Here is a 17,796-nt window from a genome sequence, read left to right as displayed (position 1 = left end):
GGGGTTGGGGCCAGTGTAGTTGCGGAAGATGGATTGTTCCACATATCCTACGAAGAGGCAGGCATAGCTGTGGCCCATGCGGGTGCCCATGGCTACTCCTTTTGTTTGGAGGAAGTGGGAGGATTGGAAAGAGATTCCGTGTTGATTCGGTCGCCTGAGATAGAAATAGAAAGGTCTGGGAAGGGGAGGGAGGAATCTGAGACTGCCCAGGTGAATTTGTGGTCGGGGTGGAAGGTGTTGGTGAAGTGGATGAACTGTTCAACCTCCTCGTGGGAGCACGAGGCGACGCCGAGACAGTCATCGATGTCGCGGAGGAAAAGGTGGGGGGTGGGGCCAGTGTAGTTCGGAAGATGGATTGTTCCACATATCCTACGAAGAGGCAGGCATAGCTGGGGCCCATGCGGGTGCCCATGGCTACTCCTTTCGTTTGGAGGAAGTGGGAGGATTGGAAAGAGAAGTTGTTCAGAAGATGGACTGTTCCACATATCCTACGAAGAGGCAGGCATAGCTGGGGCCCATGTGGGTGCCCATGGCTACTTCTTTCGTTTAGAGGAAGTGGGAGGATTGGAAAGAGAAGTTGTTCAGGGTGAGGACCAGTTCAGTCAGTCGAAGGAGGGTGTCAGTGGAAGGGTACTGGTCGGTACGGCAGGAAAGAAAGAAGCAGAGGGCTTTGAGTCCTTCGTGATGGGGGATGGAGGTGTACAGGGACTGGATGTCCATGGTGAAAATAAGGCGTTGGGGACCGGGGAAGCGAAAATCATGGAGCAGGTGGAGGGCATGGGTGGTGTCCCGAACGTAGGTGGGGAGTTCTTGGACTAAGGGGGACAGGACGGTGTCAAGGTATGCGGAGATGAGTTCGGTGGGGCAGGAGTAAAAGGGAAAAGTTTAAAGAAGTGAGAGGCAAGTTTATTCCATGGAGGGTGACAGTGCCTGGAGTGCACTGCCAGAGGAAGATACAATCATAGAATTTAAGAGGAGTCTTGACAAATACATGAATAGGCAGGGAGTAGAGAGGAACAGACTGTGTAGAGACAAAAGGTTTTTAGTTTAGAAAGGCATTGTATGAGAGCAGTTTTGGTGGGCCGAAGCACCTCATCCTGTGCTGTACTTTTCTTTGTTCTTTGAATTGCTCTGTGCTTCCATGCTCAGTCTTTTCTTTATTATGATCATGTTGGCTTGCTGCTTCACTCTGAATTCTGCTTCTAATACCTCAATAAATACACAGAAATGCATAGGCATTTACTGAACAATTTGCTGTACTGGACACTGCCTGTATTTGTAATCTGTTGAAACTTAATGCAGCCTTGTCTTCTGTTTCCTCTTGTCTCTGGCATTTTCTGATATGCAGATTCTAGCAGCTACTGGCAGTACCCAGACAATAACACTCAATTAATCATTTTCCCTGCTTGACCATATGAGGCACTACACAGTAGAGGGACGGGTCTCCTTTTCCCTTTGAACCTGTGTGAGGATCTTTCTTAATTGAATGACAGTACCTGCAGGCAAGCTGTAGCAGCAAAGACCAAGAACCTGGGAGATCCAGCAACAGGAAAGGTCTTTGATTGCAATAAGTTCAATAGTCCAGAAGGCATCTTTCAATGTTATTTCGGTCTCAAATCTCTAATTTGTCATTGTATTCTATGATTGGTCTAAAACATTATTTTCCAGTTGTCAGGTAACAAGATGGAAGTTTGAAAATTGTGGTAATAGCTGCAACCACTGAGAGCTTGTGTATCTGTGGGATAGAGCAGAACCGTGAGAACCTTCAGCTCTGTCACAGTCTGAGCAATCACTTGAAACCAGCCACAACACCACATGAAAGAGCTGAGAATATCTGCACTGACTGTGTTCTCCGCTTCCTCCACCCTTGTTCAAACAGATCTCTGCACTCCTGAGCAGGCTGCAATCCACCAGCTATTCACAATGCTTGGTGAAAATCAGCCATTACTGTAGGAGGAAATACTGTATAGATTCATCTCAGTCATGTTAAAGGTACACTCCATTCCTCAGCCATGTAACTTGCTCTAATGTTCCCTATATTCTGTCCTCTCTAACTACCTATGGGTTTTATGCTTGGATGCCATGTACCCTCATACTGAGAAGGGGTTCACCATAGAGTCATTATGGCACAGAAGTAGATCACTCAGCCCATCAATTCCATGCTATAATTTGTTTAGTTTTGCAGATCATCATGAAATGGCAATCTTGAGAGACTTGAGGCTAACCGGTTCTTCACAGGAGACTTTACTGTGTTTAGGGAGAGCTGCTGTTTTTCAGAGTGGAAACCGGCATAGCAGAAACATTGTGTACTGACTGTACTTGTCAAATGCAACTTCTCACAACCTTATAAAACCGCAAATATTTCACAGGTATTTCCACTGGTAGGAAAGGTGTGTCATTTTCACACAGAACATTCCTTCAAGTCTAGCTCATATTACATGAGCAGGGAATTTCTCCAAAGTCTTGGACTGACATTTGTAACAGAGTTGCTCCAGAAGTCATACCTCATTCACTAATTGTAATGAGCTCTGTTGAATCAGAAATAGGGGATGGGTTTCTCCTTTCACTGAAAGGTTTAAGGATTTTCTAAATGGTGACACTTCACAGTGCTATATATTGTGACATTTCCTCTCTGCCCTTGCACCTCATTCAAGCATAGCACAGAACACTCCTTGTGAAACCCTTGAAAGCACTACACCTATAGCTGTAGGCACAGACTATTAATCTCTTTGCAGCTTATTTTGTTTCCCTGCCTTTCTCTGTTAACTACTCACTGGTACTGGGCCAGTTGTTGGTAATTCTTCTGGCTCCACTCCAATTAATGTTGTCCATTGATTCTAACATGAGGAGCACCAGTGTAAAGCCACACATACCCTCCTCTGAGTTCTACATTTCCCAGGGCAATGATCTGACGTAGGAACCTGAGTTCATTTTCTTTTCCTTCGGCTGATAACAGTCACATTAAGAGGAAGGCAGAAGTGGGCAACAGGAAAACAGGCCTCTCCACTTGTCACAAGAATATATATCTCAAAATGAATTGAAAAGATATTGGAGAAGGAATGGAAGATCCAATTGTTGTGATCCATGTTGGAACCAGGAAGAGGTCCATTTCGGAGGCTTTCAAGAGGTGAATTAAAACTCAGGAATTTGAGATTTAATATTTCTGGATTATTCCTAGAATAATGTGCAAATTGGCATAATGATAAGCAAGCTCAGCTTGCAGCTGAGAAAGTGTGGGAAAGAGGGAACCTATTTAATGGAACACTGGCACCAGTACTGGAACAGAATCATGGGATGATGCAGAAGGAGGCCATTGGTCAATTGTGCCTGCATGTCTCTATTATGTAGTGTTCATCTCCTGTTTTCTTCCCAAATCGCTGCACACCATTACTATCCAAAAAAACACCCAATACTTTCGAATACCGCAATCGAACCTGCTTCCACCATATTTCCAGGCGTTGTATTTCATACCCTAACTACTCACTGTGTTAAAAAGTATTTCTTACATCACATATGTTTTGTTTGCACATCGCTTTCAGTCTATGCCCTCTCATTCGTGTTTGTTTTATGAGCAGAAACAGCTTCACTCTATTTATTCTGTCCAGACCACTTGTGATTTTGGGCATAGTATGTCATACTGAGCCCATTAATAGTGAAAGGTTTAGAGAAAGCAGAATTCTTAAAATGAATCCAGGACAATTTTTTTAAGCCAGTAAGTAGCAGGCCCGAAAGAAAGTAGGCAGTCCTAGTCTTAATTTTAGGTAACGAAGCTGGACAAGCAGTTCAAGTACCAGTGGGGGAGTATTTTGCAGACAGTAATCATAGCTCTGTTAGATTATGGAGTTCAATGCAGCTAAATGTGAGATGATGCACTTTGGGAAGAATAACAGGAAGGCAGAGTATTGGGTCAATGGAAAGATTCTTGGTAGTGTGGATGTGCAGAGAGATCTTGGAATCCATGTACATAGATCCCTGAAAGTTGTCACCCAGGCGGATAGTGCTGTTAAGAAGCATACGGTGTGTTAGGTTTCATTCGTAGAGGGATTGAGTTCCGGAGCCGCAATTTCATGCTACAACTATACAAAATGCTAGTGCGGCCACACTTGGAATATTGTATACAGTTCTGGTTGCCATATTTCAGGAAGGATGTGGAAGCATTGGAAAAGGTGCAGAGGAGTTTTACCAGGATGTTGCCTGGTCTGGAGAGAAGGTCTTATGAGGAAAGGCTGAGAGACTTGGGTGTGTTCTCATTGGAAAGAAGAAGGCTAAAAGGGGATTTGATAGAGACGCACAAGATGATCAGAGGATTGGATAGGGTAGACAGTGAAGGTCTTTTTCCTAGGATGATGACGTCAGCTTATACGAGGGGGCATAGCTGCAAGTTGAGGGGTGATAGATTTAAGACAGATGTCAGAGGCAGGTTCTTTACGCAGCGAATGGTAAGGGTGTGGATTGCCCTACCTGCTAATGTAGTCAACTCAGCCACATTAGGGAGATTTAAACAATCCTTAGAGAAGCACATGGATGGTGATGGGACGAGCTGAGAATAGTTCACAGGTCGGTGCAACATCAAGGGCCGAAGGGCCTGTTCTGCGCTGTATTGTTCTATGTTCTATTCAAGATTGTTATGGAGAAGAACAAGAATGATCCTGAAATCAAAGTTCTCTTCTGGGGAAAGCTGATCTTAATAAGGCCAGATACGGTGGACTGGATAAGTAATCTGTCTCAGAACAGTGGGATATATTCAAGAAAAAATATGGACAGTATAGGGCTAACATGTTCAAGTAAAGAAAAAAAAGGGACCATCAAATCCTCTGAACCCTGAATATTGAGGGATATGCAGCACTGTTACTTGCCAGTATCCTTTGAGCAAGTCGAACTTTGAAATATAAGTTGCTTGTCCGACCTTTTCAACACAATCTTCCAAATGCAGAATCGGATATGCATCTGTCTTTGTAATGGCATTGAATTTGCAATAGTCCACACAAAATCGTTGGGTACCATCTGGTTTTGGCACCATTACTATGGGTTAGCTCCAGTCACTGTAATTCACTTTGATTATGTTGTCTTGGAGCATGTGTTCAATTTCCTTTTGAACCCATGCCAACCTTAGAGGGTTATGCCTATAAGGATGTTGCTTAATTGGAACAGCATCTCCTATATCTATTGTCATGCATAATTAAGTTTGTACTTTCAGCTTATTTCCATATATCTCCCCATGCGATAGTAATAATCCTTAAGGTCGTTTCGATTTTCCTTTGTAAAGTAACTCAATAGTTTGTCCCAATGCTTGACAACTTCCTCATTGTTCAGTTTAATTTGAGAAATGTTCAATTCCGCATCCTCTGAAATTGGTTCTTCACTCTGTTGTAACCAATAACTGTGTCTCCAAAGGCTTTCTTTCTCTGTCAAAATACCTATTGAGCACATTCACATGTCACACTCTGTGAGATTGCTTTCCGTCTGAAGTCCTTATCAAATAGTTCACCTCATTCAACTTGCTTTCGACTTGATAAGGTCCACTGAATCTTGCCTTTACCACTGAAAGTAACACTCATACCTTATCTCCGATAGTTTGATTTCTTGTCTGCTTCTTGTTTCATTATATGCTGTGGTCCTTTTAAATACTGCCTAGCCAACTCCCCTGCTCTATTTAATCGTTCCCTAAAATTCGACACATCGTCCAAATATGTGGACTCTGAATCCTGGCTTATCAATTTCTTCTAAATCAATTTTAGTGGACCTCACACTTCATGCCCCAAAACTAATTCAAATGGACTGCATTTGGTTGATTCATTTGGTGCATCTCTGAACGCAAAAAGTACAAATGGAATTCCATTATCCCAACCATCTGGGTAGTCTTGACCATAAGCCCTCAACATGGTCCTTTATGTCTGATGCCACCTTTCTAGCGCTCCCTGCAATTCTGAATGGTACGCAGTAGATTTGAATTGTTTTATTCATAAACTGTTCATAACGTCCTTGAATAATCTGTGTCCTATGATCCTGCTCCACTAGCTATCTGACGAAGGAGCAGCATTCCAAAAGCTAGTGCTTCCAAATAAACCTGTTAGACTATAACCTGGTGTTGTGTGATTTTAATAAATAAAATAACAGTAAGGTGGACAACAAATGTCACTAAGGAATGACAAATACGCAGGACAAACGGTTTTCATTTCAAGGTTTTAAACAGCATTGGTTACCCTCTGCAGACTTTCCAAATATAACTTTCCATAGCTTTCTTAAATTAGAAACAATTCCCATAACCCTTGATTCCCTTACTGATTAAAAATCTGTCTACCTTAGTCTTGAATATAGAGCCTTGACAGCCCTACGTCATTAAACTTCCAGCTGATTAGTGAGGAACAGGCTTTGCAAAGGGTAGGTCATACCAAATGAATGTGATCAATCTCTTGAAGAAGCAGCTAAAGCAGTGAACAAGGGAATGTGTGAATAGTATTTCATAACAACATTCTGGCTAAAAGTGAGGCTCAAAACTGAAGCAATTTATTGACTTGGTTAGGAAACTGAACAACAGGAGACAAACACAGGGATCATGGACAATATGTAACCAATAGTGTTTTACAAAAATCTAATTTGAGATCTAAATCTTTCTCTGTAGTTATTAATGAACCAAATGTTGGAATAGAAAGCTATTGAAAACACTCTGTGTACTTGTGCTGATACCTTGTTGTTATGAAGATGTAGGAGTAATGTACCTTTAAGAGAGTAGATCTGATGCTTTGGGGTATAAATATGAGACATTTTGGAACAGTTAGCCAGAGCAGCAAAGAGAACTGCCAAGCACCAACAACAATAGAGAGACTGCCTATAGAAATATCTGCTCTCTTAAAGGTACCTTTATCTATCGATGACCTATGAAACAGAATCCCTAACAGGAAGAAAAGAGGACAGAGGCAAATACAGAGGATACTTGGCAAGCTGACTGGTTTTGAAATGTTATTTTTTTGGTAAAATGTAATTGGGATATTTAATCGGACCACTATTGTAGAGGGGAAGGTAAAAGATAGGTTTAGATAAATGAGTTGTAAGTAGTTATTAGTTAATTATTCTCTGTTAGACTTTAAAAAGTAAAATTAATTTTTACCTTTAATAGTGACTTTTGGGATAGTTCTTTGCCTCTTGAATGTCAACAGATTTCAGCATGGGTTAATTCATTTCTGTGTTGTGGGTTTAAATCAGCAGGGGGTGGAGGCAGGGGCGGGGTTTACCCAGTGTTGTAACATGGGGTCACCGAGCAATGATCAAGGAAAGACACCCTAGCTTGTCTGATCCAAGGGTTCTGGTGCCTCCGTTAGAAGAAAAATGCTGGGGATTTGAAATCAAAACAGAAAATGCGAAAGAAATTCAGGAATGGCAGCATCTGATGAGAGAGAAACATTTGAGTTGACATTTCAAATTGTTTCTTACATAGTACCTCAAACATTGACCTGACTGAGGTCATCTCAATACCCAGTCCATGAACTGCACCGGATCCAGGTCCACAGGAAAGAAACTGTCCTCTTTCTGAAGCACAGAACAGGGTGATAGCAGATGCAGGCTGGTGCAGATATGTGTAAAGTAACTGCGGCATTCCAAGGGGAGCACGTATACAATTAAAAATCTGTTTAGTTTGAGTCATTAATAGGCCATCTTTGAACTGAAAGATACTGAAGTGTGTGTGAGGTTCTTGTGTCGATTAGTGCTAATGTTTGAGAATCTCCACCTTCAAATTGTTTCCCTTTGTTTTGTGTGCCCTTTCTTTTCCAGATCTTCCAACTGCAATGAGAAGCTCCTCCAGTGTGGACCAAGCTGTGGTATCTCCACAGACAGACACTAGCAACTGCTCGGGTCAGGCAGGCAGATGCTCATACAATCCCCGCTGTCTTTGGGCAGATAGGTCTCGACTTGACTTGAAGACACTGAAGTTTACGAGTGGTGCAGGTTTGCAGGTGGAGACCGTTCCACCTGGGATCCTGGACAAGGTTGACATGTTTTACTGCTGCGTTTCATGTGGCAAAGTGTTCTGGGAAGGTTCTCACTTCAACCGAATAGCATCCCAATTCCAGGAGGTGCTCCATGTGACTGACAAGAAGACATTTTATAATCTGTGACAGCTCTTGATGTGGTAGTCAATACTGGTCCTAGATTAGGCAGAACAAATTACAGCTTGCTCCTTGTCAATGAGGCAGTGCCTAGTTTTGGTGCATTATTTCTCCACGCATTGCAGCTTTTATATTAAGCCCATACTGTCGACGCCAGTCTGGAAAGTGCATGCCGAGGTTATGTTCAATCGTTGCTTCACTGACTAGTGAGACATACCAGTTACTACCTCTCCCCATCTGACCCTTCGCCTTGCCACTGACTCTGTTCTTGTCCTGTCACTGACTCCACTTTGCTATTGCAGGTGAGAAAGCATCCGTTCTGAAGCTGCTGCATGTCATTCTAATCTGCATGATTGTTTTAATGATTGTCAATGGCCATAGAGACTGTGTTTTGAACCAAAAACTGCAAGATCTCAAAGTAATTCTCTCAGTCTTCGGCTAGCAATGTTCAGGCAGCTCTGTCTTTTTTTTAAATGAGGTTTCCTGTATCACATTTTACATGAATAAAATGGACATTTGCCAAGCTGCTGTGCTGTTTGTTACTACTGAAATAAGAGAATAGAACTGTCATAACATAACTTGCATTGCTATAAATTTCAGTTTAAATATTTCAAGAAAAATTCTAAACAGATGTAAAGAACATGATATTTTCATTGAATATTTACAGGACAGAGAAGGTCTGTTAGTTCAGCAAGAACTACTCACCAAGTTCCTCCCCACCACTATTTCCCTCCAGCCCTGCAATTCTTTCCGTTCTGAAAATTACCCAATTCTCTTTTAAAATCACCATTGTAACTGGTTCCTTCACATTTGTGGACAGTGTATTCCAAATCCAAACCACTCTTAACAAAAACAAATTGTTTCTCCTCATATTGCCATTGCTACTGCTACCAATTACCTGAAATATCTCTCTCTGGTTTTTGATCAATGGTAGCAGAATTTTACAAACTGTCCAGACCCCTCTTGATTTTGAACACCTCAATCAAATCTCCTCTCAACTTTCTCCCACAGGGAGAACAGCTCGGCTTCACCCATCTATTCATGTATCTGAAGTTCCTCATTGTGGGAACTACTCCTGTGCACATTTTCGACATGCTTTCAAACCCTTTATATCCTTCTTAAAGTATAATGTCCACAGATGAACACAGTACTCCAGCTGAGGCCAAACCAGTTTCTGACACAAGTTTAACATAATTTCTTTTTAAAAATGTCTTTCTTGGGATGTGGGTGCCACTTGCTTGACGAACATTTATTGCTTCTCTCATCTCCTTTAAACTTATCCCCTTTTATTTTAAACCTATCTCCCTTAGTAATTACTGCATACTTCCCTCTTGCATTAGATCTCCCTAAATGCATCAACTCATATTTGTCTGGATTAAACTCTACCTGCCATTTCTCCACCCAAGTTTCTAGCCTATATATATCCGACTGTATCCTCTGGCAATTCTCGTCACAATCTGCAACTCTCCTAATTTTTCTGTCACCCACAAACTAACTAATCAGGCCACTTACATTCTTACCCATATCATTTATAAATATTGCAAACAACAGTGGTCCCTGCCGAAACCACTGGACGCAGAGCTCTAAGCTGAAAAACACTCTCCACTGCTAATCTCTGTCTTCTGTGACAGTTCTGTATCCATCTTACCAGCTCACGGCGGGTCCCATGTGACTTTACCTTTTTTTAGGTTAGATTACTTACAGTGTGGAAACAGGCCATTCGGCCCAACAAGCCCACACCGACCCGCCGAAGCGCAACCCACCCATACCCATTCCCCCCTGCCCCTAACACTATGGGCAATTTAGCATGGCCAATTCACCTCACCTGCACATCTTTGGACCGTGGGAGGAAACCGGAGCGCCCAGAGGAAACCCACACAGACACGGGGAGAATGTGCAAACTCCACACGGTCAGACGCCTGAGGCAGGAATTGAACCCGGGTCTCTGGCGCTGTGAGGCAGCAGTGCTCACCACTGTGCCGCCCACTTTTGTATCTGCCTATCATGCCTGACCTTGCTAAAGTCCATATAGCCATGGATCACCCTGCCCTCATCAATCGTCTTTGTCACTTCCTTAAAAAATTGAATCAAATCTTGAGACCTGTTCTTCCCTGCACAAAGCCCTGCTGCTTATCACAAATAAGTACATATTTTCCCAAATGTGGGTAAATCCTATTGCTAAGAATCTTCTCCAATAATTTCCCTACCACAACATAATGTTGACATAATAGGATTATCCCTGTTGCCATTCTTCAATAAAGGAACAACGGTGGGCATTCTCCTGTCCTCTGGGACCTCTCCTATAATTAAACAGGATATAAAGATTCCTTACAAGGTCCCAGCAGTTTCCTCACCTGGCCCTCTCAGCATTCTGGGATAGATCCCATCATGTCCTGGAGAATTGTCTACCTTAATGCTTTTCAAAAGCCAGAAGTCATTGTGTACGTTGGCACAAATGACATAGGTAGAAATAGGAATGAGGTCCTGCGGAGTGATTATAGAGAGCTAGGAAAGAAGTTAAAAACCAGGACCTCATCGATGGTAATCTCCGGCTTACTTCCAGTGCCATGTGCTAGTGAAGGTAAGAACAGGAGGATATGACAGATGAATGCATGGCTAAAGAAGTAGTGCAGGAATTCAGATGTTTAGATCATCGGGATATTTTCTGGGACACAAGTGATCTTTCAAGAGGGATGGGTTGCTTCTGAACTGGAGGGGAACCAATACCTTGGCAGCCAGGTTTGCTAGTGTTACAAGGAAGGGTTTAAACTAGATTGGTGGGGGGGGGGGGCGCAGAATCTTCAACAGCAGGGAGGCAAGTGCGAGGCTGAAAGGCAATACAGTAATCTGAAATAGTAAAGTGAAGAGACAGGTCAGGCTGGAAAATGACAGGAATGTCTGTTGGATTAGATTGCATCTATGTCAATGCAAGAGGGCTGACAGGTAAGGCCGATGAACTCGGGGCATGGATAGGTACGTGGGACTGGGATATTATAGCTATTACAGAAATGTGGTTAAGGGAGGGACAGAACTGGCATCTTAATGTACCAGGGTACAGGTGCTTTAGGCAGGACTCAGGTAGTGGAAAGAGAGGAGGGGGAGTTGCATTTTTGCTTAAGGTGAGTATCACAACAGTAATCAGAGATGAAATAATTGAAGAATCAGCCAGTGAGGCTTTGTGGGTGGAGCTAAGAAATAAGGGGGTGATGACATTATTGGGGTTGTACTATAGGACCCTAAATAGTCAAGGGGAATTAGAGGAACAGATACACAGGGAGATTGGGAAGATTTGCAGGAGCAATAAGGTTGTCATTGTAGGGGTTTTTAATTTTCCTAACATAGACTCGGATTGCCAGAGTATTAAGGGCGTAGATGAGGTGGAATTTGCCAAGTGCGTTCAGGCAAGTTTCCTCAAGCAGTATATAGAGGGTCCGACTCATGAAGGGGAGAAACTTGACCTACTCTTGGAAAATAGGGCAGGACAGGTGACTGAGGTAACTGTGGAGGGGGTGGGGGGGGGGGATACTTTGAGACCAGTGACCATAGTTCTACTAATTTTAAGATAGTTATGGAGCGGGACAAAACTGGTTCAAAAGTTCAAGTTCTAACATGGAACAAGGTGAATTTTGATGGAATTAGACAGGACCTTGCAGGGGTTGATTGGAGTAGTTTGTTTGCAGGGAAAGGAATCTTTGGCAAGTGGGAGGCCTTTAAAAGTGAGCTAGCTAAGATTCAAGGTCATTATGTTCCTGTGAGGGTGAGGGCAAGGTTAGCAGGAATAGGGAATTCTGGAAGATGAGATATTGAGTCTATGATCAGAAAAAAGGAGGAGGCATGGTCAGGAACAGGCAGCTGGGATCAAGGGAACCCCTTGAAGTATTTAGGGGATACAGGAGTTTAATGAAGAAAGAAATCAGGAGAGCAAAAAGGGAACACAAGATATGCTTGGCTGACAAGATTAGAGTGAATCCAAAGAGGTTCTTTAAATATATTAAAGGAAATTTAATAACTAGAGAGAGAGTAGGACTCTTCAAGGACCAAAGTGGGCATGTACGTGTAGAGCCAAAGGAGATGTGCAAGGTCCTCAATGAATATTTCTTCTCTGTTTTACTGTAGAGAAAGACATGAAGACTTGGGAACTTAGGGAAATTAGTGGTAATATCTTGGGACAGTAGAGGAGGTGCTGAACTTCAGTAATGCATTTGATAACGTTCTCCATGGTAGGCTGATACAGAAAGTGAAATTGCATGGGGTCCAGTTGTTCTAGCTAGATGGATAAAGAACTGGCTAGGCAACAGGAGACAGAGAGTAGTAGTGGAAGGGAGTTTCTCAAAATGGAGAACAGTCACCAGTGGTGTTCCACAGGTATCCATGCTGGTGTCTGATAGCAAGTTCACAGGTGATACAAAGTTTGGTGGAGTAGCAGATAGTGAAGGGGACTGTCAGAGAATACAGCAAAATATAGATAGATTGGAGAGTTGGGTGGCGAAATAGCAGATGGAGTTCAATCTGGGCAAATGTGAGGTGATGCATTTTGGAAGATCCAATTCAAGAGCGTTCTATACAGTAAATGGAAAAGTCCTGGGGAAAATTGATGTACAGAGGGGTCTGGATGTTCAAGTCCATTGTTCCCTAAAGGTAGCAACACAGGTCAGTAAAATGGTCAAGAAGGCATACAGCACGCGTTCCTTCATTGGACAGGGTATTGAGTACAAGAGTTGGCAGGTCATGTTACAGTTGTGTAAGACTTTGGTTCAGCCAAATTTGGAATTCTGGTTGCCACATTACCAAAAGGATGTGGAGAGAGTGCAGAGGAAGTTCACTAGGATGTTGCCTAGTATGGAGGGCACTAGCTATGAAGAGAAGTTGAGTAGATTAGGATTATTTTCATTAGAAAGACGGAGGTTGAGGGGGGAACTGATTGAGGTCTATGAAATCATGAGAGATATAGACAGGGTGGATAGCAAGAAGCTTTTTCCCAGAGTGGGGGTCTCAATTACTAGGGGTCATGAGTTCAAAATGAGAGGAGAAACTTTTCGGGAAGATATGCATGGCAAGTTCTTTACGCAGAGGCCTAGAACATGTTACCAGTGGAGGTGGTAGAGGCGGGTACGATAGCATCATTTAAAATGTATTGAGACAGATACATGAATAGGCAGGGAGCAGCATAGATCCTTAGAAAATAGGTGACAGGTTTAGAGAGAGGATCTGGATCAGCACAAGCCTGGAGGGCCGAAGGGCCTCTTCCTGTGCTCTTATTTTCTTTGTAGTTTAAATTAGAATGCATGAAGGTAGATAAATCTCCTGGTCCTGACCAGATAAATCCAAGAGCACTGCAAGAGGACTAGAGAAGAAATTGTGGGGGCCCTGGCTGATATTTTTGCATTATCGTTAGCCACAGGCGAAGTCCCAGAAGACTGGAGGGTAGAGAATGTTGTTCCCTTATTCAAAAATGGCTGCAGAGAAAAACCTGTGAACTGTAGATAAGTAACACCTGTGGTAGGTACGTTACTTGAGAAGATTCTGAGAGATAAGATGCACATGCATTTGGAAACACAGGATTTGACTAGGAGCAGTCATCATGGCTTTGTGCATGTGAGATCATGCCTCACAAATTTGTTTGAGTTCTTTGATGGAGTGACCTGCAAGGTTGACGAGGGCAAGGCGATAGACATAGTAAATATGGATTTCAGTAAGGCCTTTGATAAGGTTCCACGTAGTAGGCTTGTGCTTCACACCATGTAATTTGTAAATCAAGAATGTTGAAAATGTATTGAGGCACCTCAGAATGAAGCATGTTCTGTGGAGAACTTTATAATGATTGCAGTATTTAGAATTTGAAAGATTTTGCACTCAGGCTGCATCCCTAATGTGGTATCTATTTCCTAAACATGAAGACTGTTAAGACTGTACACATTGACTTTTTTTGCAAGTTCTATTCAAGTTGAGATTCTTAAAATTCTGCTGTCCTGAAACATTTATAAATAAAATTACATTTTTGGAGAAAAATTGTTGATGTTCAGAGAGATGTGAATATGCATGTACCCAGGCTACATAAAGTTATGATTTGGAGATGCCGGTGTTGGACTGGAGTGTACAAAGTTAAAAATCACACAACACTAGGTTATAGTCCAACAGGTTTAATTGGGTGCACGCTCCTTCATCAGGTGATAGTGGAGGGCTCAATCCTAACAGGATTGAGCCCTCCACTATCACCTGATGAAGGAGCGATGCTCCAAAAGCTAGTGTACTCCCAATTAAACCTGTTGGACTATAACTTGGTGTTGTGTGATTTTAACTTTGTACATAAAGTTAGTGTGCAGATATAGCAAGCAACTAGGAAAACCTATGGCTTTTTGTGCAAAGGAGTTGGAGGAAATCTTCCTAACATTGTGCAGTACTTTGGTGAGATTGCATGTGCAATAGCATGTACAGTTTTGTTCTCTGTATTTAAAGAAGACTAAACTTGCATTGAAAGCAGTATAGCAAAGTGCACATAACTGATCCCTCAAATGGCTTATAATGAGTTTAAGTAAATTAGGGTACACATTTTCTGGAGTTAACAGGAAGCACAGAAAGCTAACACACAGGTGTAGCAGGTAATCAGGAAGGCTAACGGAATGTTGGCCCTTAATTTAACAGATATGGATTACAAGAAAACCAAGTTTTACTGCAACTGTACAGCATGTTGGTGAAACTACATCTGGAGTACTGTGAGCAGTTTTAGTCCCCTTTAACGAAAGATATCATTGGAAGCAGTTCAAAGAGTGTTCACTAGAATAATCCCTGGTGCGGAGGGATTGTCTTACGAGCAAAGGCTGAACAGGTTAGGACTGTTCATGGGAGTTGTTCTTAAGGGGCTTGACAGGGTCTTTGCTGCGCAGATGTTTCCCCTTATAAAAGAGTTTAGGATGAGGGAGCGTAAATGTCAGATTTAAGGGATGCCAATTTAAGACTAAGATGAGGAAGAATTTCTTCTCCAAGAGGGTTGAGAGTCTTTGGAATTCCTTGCCACAGAGAATGGTGAGGGACAGAGTCTCTGTGTATATCAAAGGCTGAGATAGATAAATTCTTCAGTTGGGGAATCAAGCATTATGGAGAAAGGACAGGCAAATTGATATGAGGAATGTGGGCTTAGACATGATCTCATTGAATGGTAATCAGGCTTGAGGGGCTGAATGGCCTACGCCTGTTTCTTTTTCTTATTCTATAAGAGTATGCCATGGTCCACATCATTTCTCTGGTATGCATGTGTTGGTAGGTGGAGCACTGTCTCATGATAAGGGCCTGATTGCTTAAGATTTAGATGAAGAAAAAATTATGAGCCTTTGAAATTCTCTACCAGAGAGGGTAGAGTATATCCTCTCCACTGTTACTTTCATTCAAGGCTGGGATTGACAGATGTTTGGTCTCTAAGGGAATCGAGGGACATGGAGAGTCAGTGGTTAAGTGGAATTGAAGCCGAAGATCAAACATGATTATACAGAATGATAGAGCAAGTTCAAGGGGATGAATGGTCTCCAACTATTTCTTTCTAATCTGAATATTTATATATTTTCATGTGTCGATCTGAATTGTGTGTCCAGCTGCCAGTCACTATCTGAATTGTGTGACAACTTTCTCTATGTGTGTCCGATTATCAGTGGATTAGAACCTTTGTGAATATACCTATATCTAAATATTTCTATTTTTATTCGAATATCCGTTTTTATCTGAATAACTATCTGAATATCTGTGTTTTGATCTGAGTATCTGTGTGTATTTCTCTCTGGGAAGATCTGCTCTCTTGGTTCCCACGCTCCAGAATTTTAATGAATTAACTCAGGCACCGCCCACCTGTCATTGCAAAACAAGGACCGTACATGCACCACGTGGGTCCTCGGCCAATCAGAGTGCAGCGGCGAGGGGGGGGATGGGCGGCGGGGTGTGATTCGCCTGCACTGTGGAATCCCGAGGCGCCCAGCGTTCCATTGTCATGGTAATCTCCCGCGCGCCCGTCAAAAGCTCCATCGGCGGCAGGGGGCGGCCAGAGCCTGGTAACGGAAAGTAGGGTTTGAACTCGGAGGGAGAGCGCGAGCGCGCCCGGCCGGCCACCCGCTCGAGCGGGGCCTGCACACACACACACACACAGAGAGAGAGAGAGAGAGCGCGAGGCCGGGAGAGGGAGCGGAGACTGAGAGCGAGCAGGCCCCCCCTCACCCCCCCCCCCCCCCCCCCGACACAGAGAGCGCCGGCCTCGGACAGGAAGCGGGGAGCCACCGAGAGAGAGAGCGAGCCCGGGCCTCGGAGAGGAGAAGGGGGGGGTGGGGGCGGACACCGCCGGGAGCGGCTCTCGGAGGCAGCCGGCGCCGCAGAGAGAGGGAGAGAGAGAGCGCTCCGGGAATCAGAGCGAGGGAGCCCCAGGATCGGCAGCCGATCCCTTTACCCCCGCCCCCCGGCGCATTGGGGGCCGTGGAGCCGGCGGGACGCCCCCCCGGGCTGGAGCTATGAGCCAGGCGGAGCTCTCCCCGGCCGCCGCCCCGCAGCGGATGTTCCAGGAGGCGGTGAGGCGCGGCAACACCCGGGAGCTGCAGTCGCTGCTGCAGAACATGGCGGACTGCCCTTTCAATGTGAACTCGTTCGGGCCCGAGGGGCAGACGGCGCTGCACCAGTCGGTGATCGCGGGCAACCTGGAGCTCGTCAAGCTGCTCGTCAAGTTCGGCGCCGACATCCGCCTGGCGAACCGCGACGGCTGGAGCGCCCTGCACATCGCCGCGTTCGGCGGGCACCAGGACATCGTCCTCTACCTCATCACCAAGGCCAAGTACGGGGCGAGCGGCGCTCGGTGAGGCCGGGGCCGGGGAGAGGATCCCGGTGAGCGGGGGACACTTCCCAGCCCCCCCCACCCCACACCCCACACACACACACAGGCAAGCCACGGGGTCGCCCCGCCGCATCTACCTCACTGGGATGGCAGCGTTAACACGGACTGAGGCCGGGACTGGAGCCGGGCTTGGGGACGGAGGGATAGGCCCCGGCTGTAGGGCCCTCTCTCCCTCCACTCACTCAGCTCGGGCTGAGGGAACCGCACCCGCCCCCCCCCCCCCCTCCGGCCCTGGATGGACTCTCGCGGACTCTCGGGCTGTTCTCATGTCGATGTCAATAATGTAACAATAAATCTGTGAAAGAGACAGACCGTGTCCGGTCCGGGATATTCTCTTCCCCCTTCCCCTCTTAAACCCGACCGCGGGGCTTGGGTCTGAGATGGCAGCAGCTCAAGGCAAAGGGTCTGAGGGTGGAGGGTGGTAACACTCCAGATCAGCCCCAGGAGTCTGTCAGGGATGGGGTACACAGCCCAGCACTCGGTGGTTAGGTAGGTAGGTGTTGGGGTTCTGGTGCAAAGGGACCCACGCACCAACAGTTTGCCATTAGTGCTCGGATATCACGTCTCTCTCTCCCAATGTGAAAGCCCCTGTATGAGCCTCTCGCCTCATGCTGCTAATAACATCCTGCTACTGCAACTCCCTCGGCCAGTGTTGTCCGCTATCTGGGGTGTTCCAACTGCCTTTCTGCACCCTCCACACATGGGTTCCTTGCACTGCCCTTCTACCTTTTAATGTCGTGCTTGCATGTACGTTATCGTCTCCGTGTACATTATCTTCTGCCCGCTGTCTCTATTTCTGGTTGCGCTAACACTGCTGCACACATTCAT

At 44.7% G+C, this 17,796-nt stretch overlaps 3 protein-coding genes across 3 annotated transcripts in view; 2 read left to right on the top strand and 1 right to left on the bottom strand.

The window, feature by feature from the left end:
* LOC122564591 (exonuclease mut-7 homolog) overlaps nt 1-8,629 on the top strand; it is a 180,286-nt gene extending 171,657 nt beyond the window's left edge. Inside the window, exon 5 of the mRNA XM_043719679.1 lies at nt 7,771-8,629. Within this exon, the coding sequence (XP_043575614.1) occupies nt 7,771-8,114 (344 nt within the window). The 3' untranslated portion in view covers nt 8,115-8,629. The remainder of the gene's footprint in view (nt 1-7,770) is intronic.
* Nucleotides 8,584-16,548, bottom strand: LOC122564590. Its single transcript, XM_043719678.1, has 3 exons — nt 16,531-16,548; nt 15,942-16,479; nt 8,584-8,650 (listed from the first exon to the last, which is right to left on the bottom strand). The coding sequence occupies exons 1-3, from the start codon at nt 16,546-16,548 to the stop codon at nt 8,601-8,603; spliced, it is 606 nt and encodes a 201-aa protein (XP_043575613.1). The 3' UTR covers nt 8,584-8,600.
* On the top strand, nt 16,319-17,275 carry nrarpa (NOTCH regulated ankyrin repeat protein a). The gene has a single exon (XM_043719798.1). The coding sequence runs from the start codon at nt 16,592-16,594 to the stop codon at nt 16,931-16,933; it is 342 nt and encodes a 113-aa protein (XP_043575733.1). The 5' UTR covers nt 16,319-16,591; the 3' UTR covers nt 16,934-17,275.
* Nucleotides 17,276-17,796: the final 521 nt, after the last annotated feature.

Source organism: Chiloscyllium plagiosum, chromosome 30 (genome assembly GCF_004010195.1).
Source record: "Chiloscyllium plagiosum isolate BGI_BamShark_2017 chromosome 30, ASM401019v2, whole genome shotgun sequence".
In the NCBI taxonomy this organism is placed as follows: domain Eukaryota; kingdom Metazoa; phylum Chordata; class Chondrichthyes; order Orectolobiformes; family Hemiscylliidae; genus Chiloscyllium; species Chiloscyllium plagiosum.
The sequence above is the reverse complement of the archived record's forward strand: the minus strand, read 5'-3'. Positions and strand labels throughout refer to the sequence as shown.

What these genes read in the sequence shown, in the direction of transcription:
- LOC122564590 (XM_043719678.1), bottom strand. An exon ending in TCCTTGTTTTGCAATGACAG is followed by an intron (nt 8,651 to 15,941) that starts GTGGGCGGTGCC and finishes CTCTTATTTCAG; the next exon opens with TAGTAACAAACAGCACAGCA.
- nrarpa (XM_043719798.1), top strand. Translation starts at nt 16,592, where the DNA reads ATGAGCCAGGCGGAGCTCTCCCCGGCCGCCGCCCCGCAGCGGATGTTC.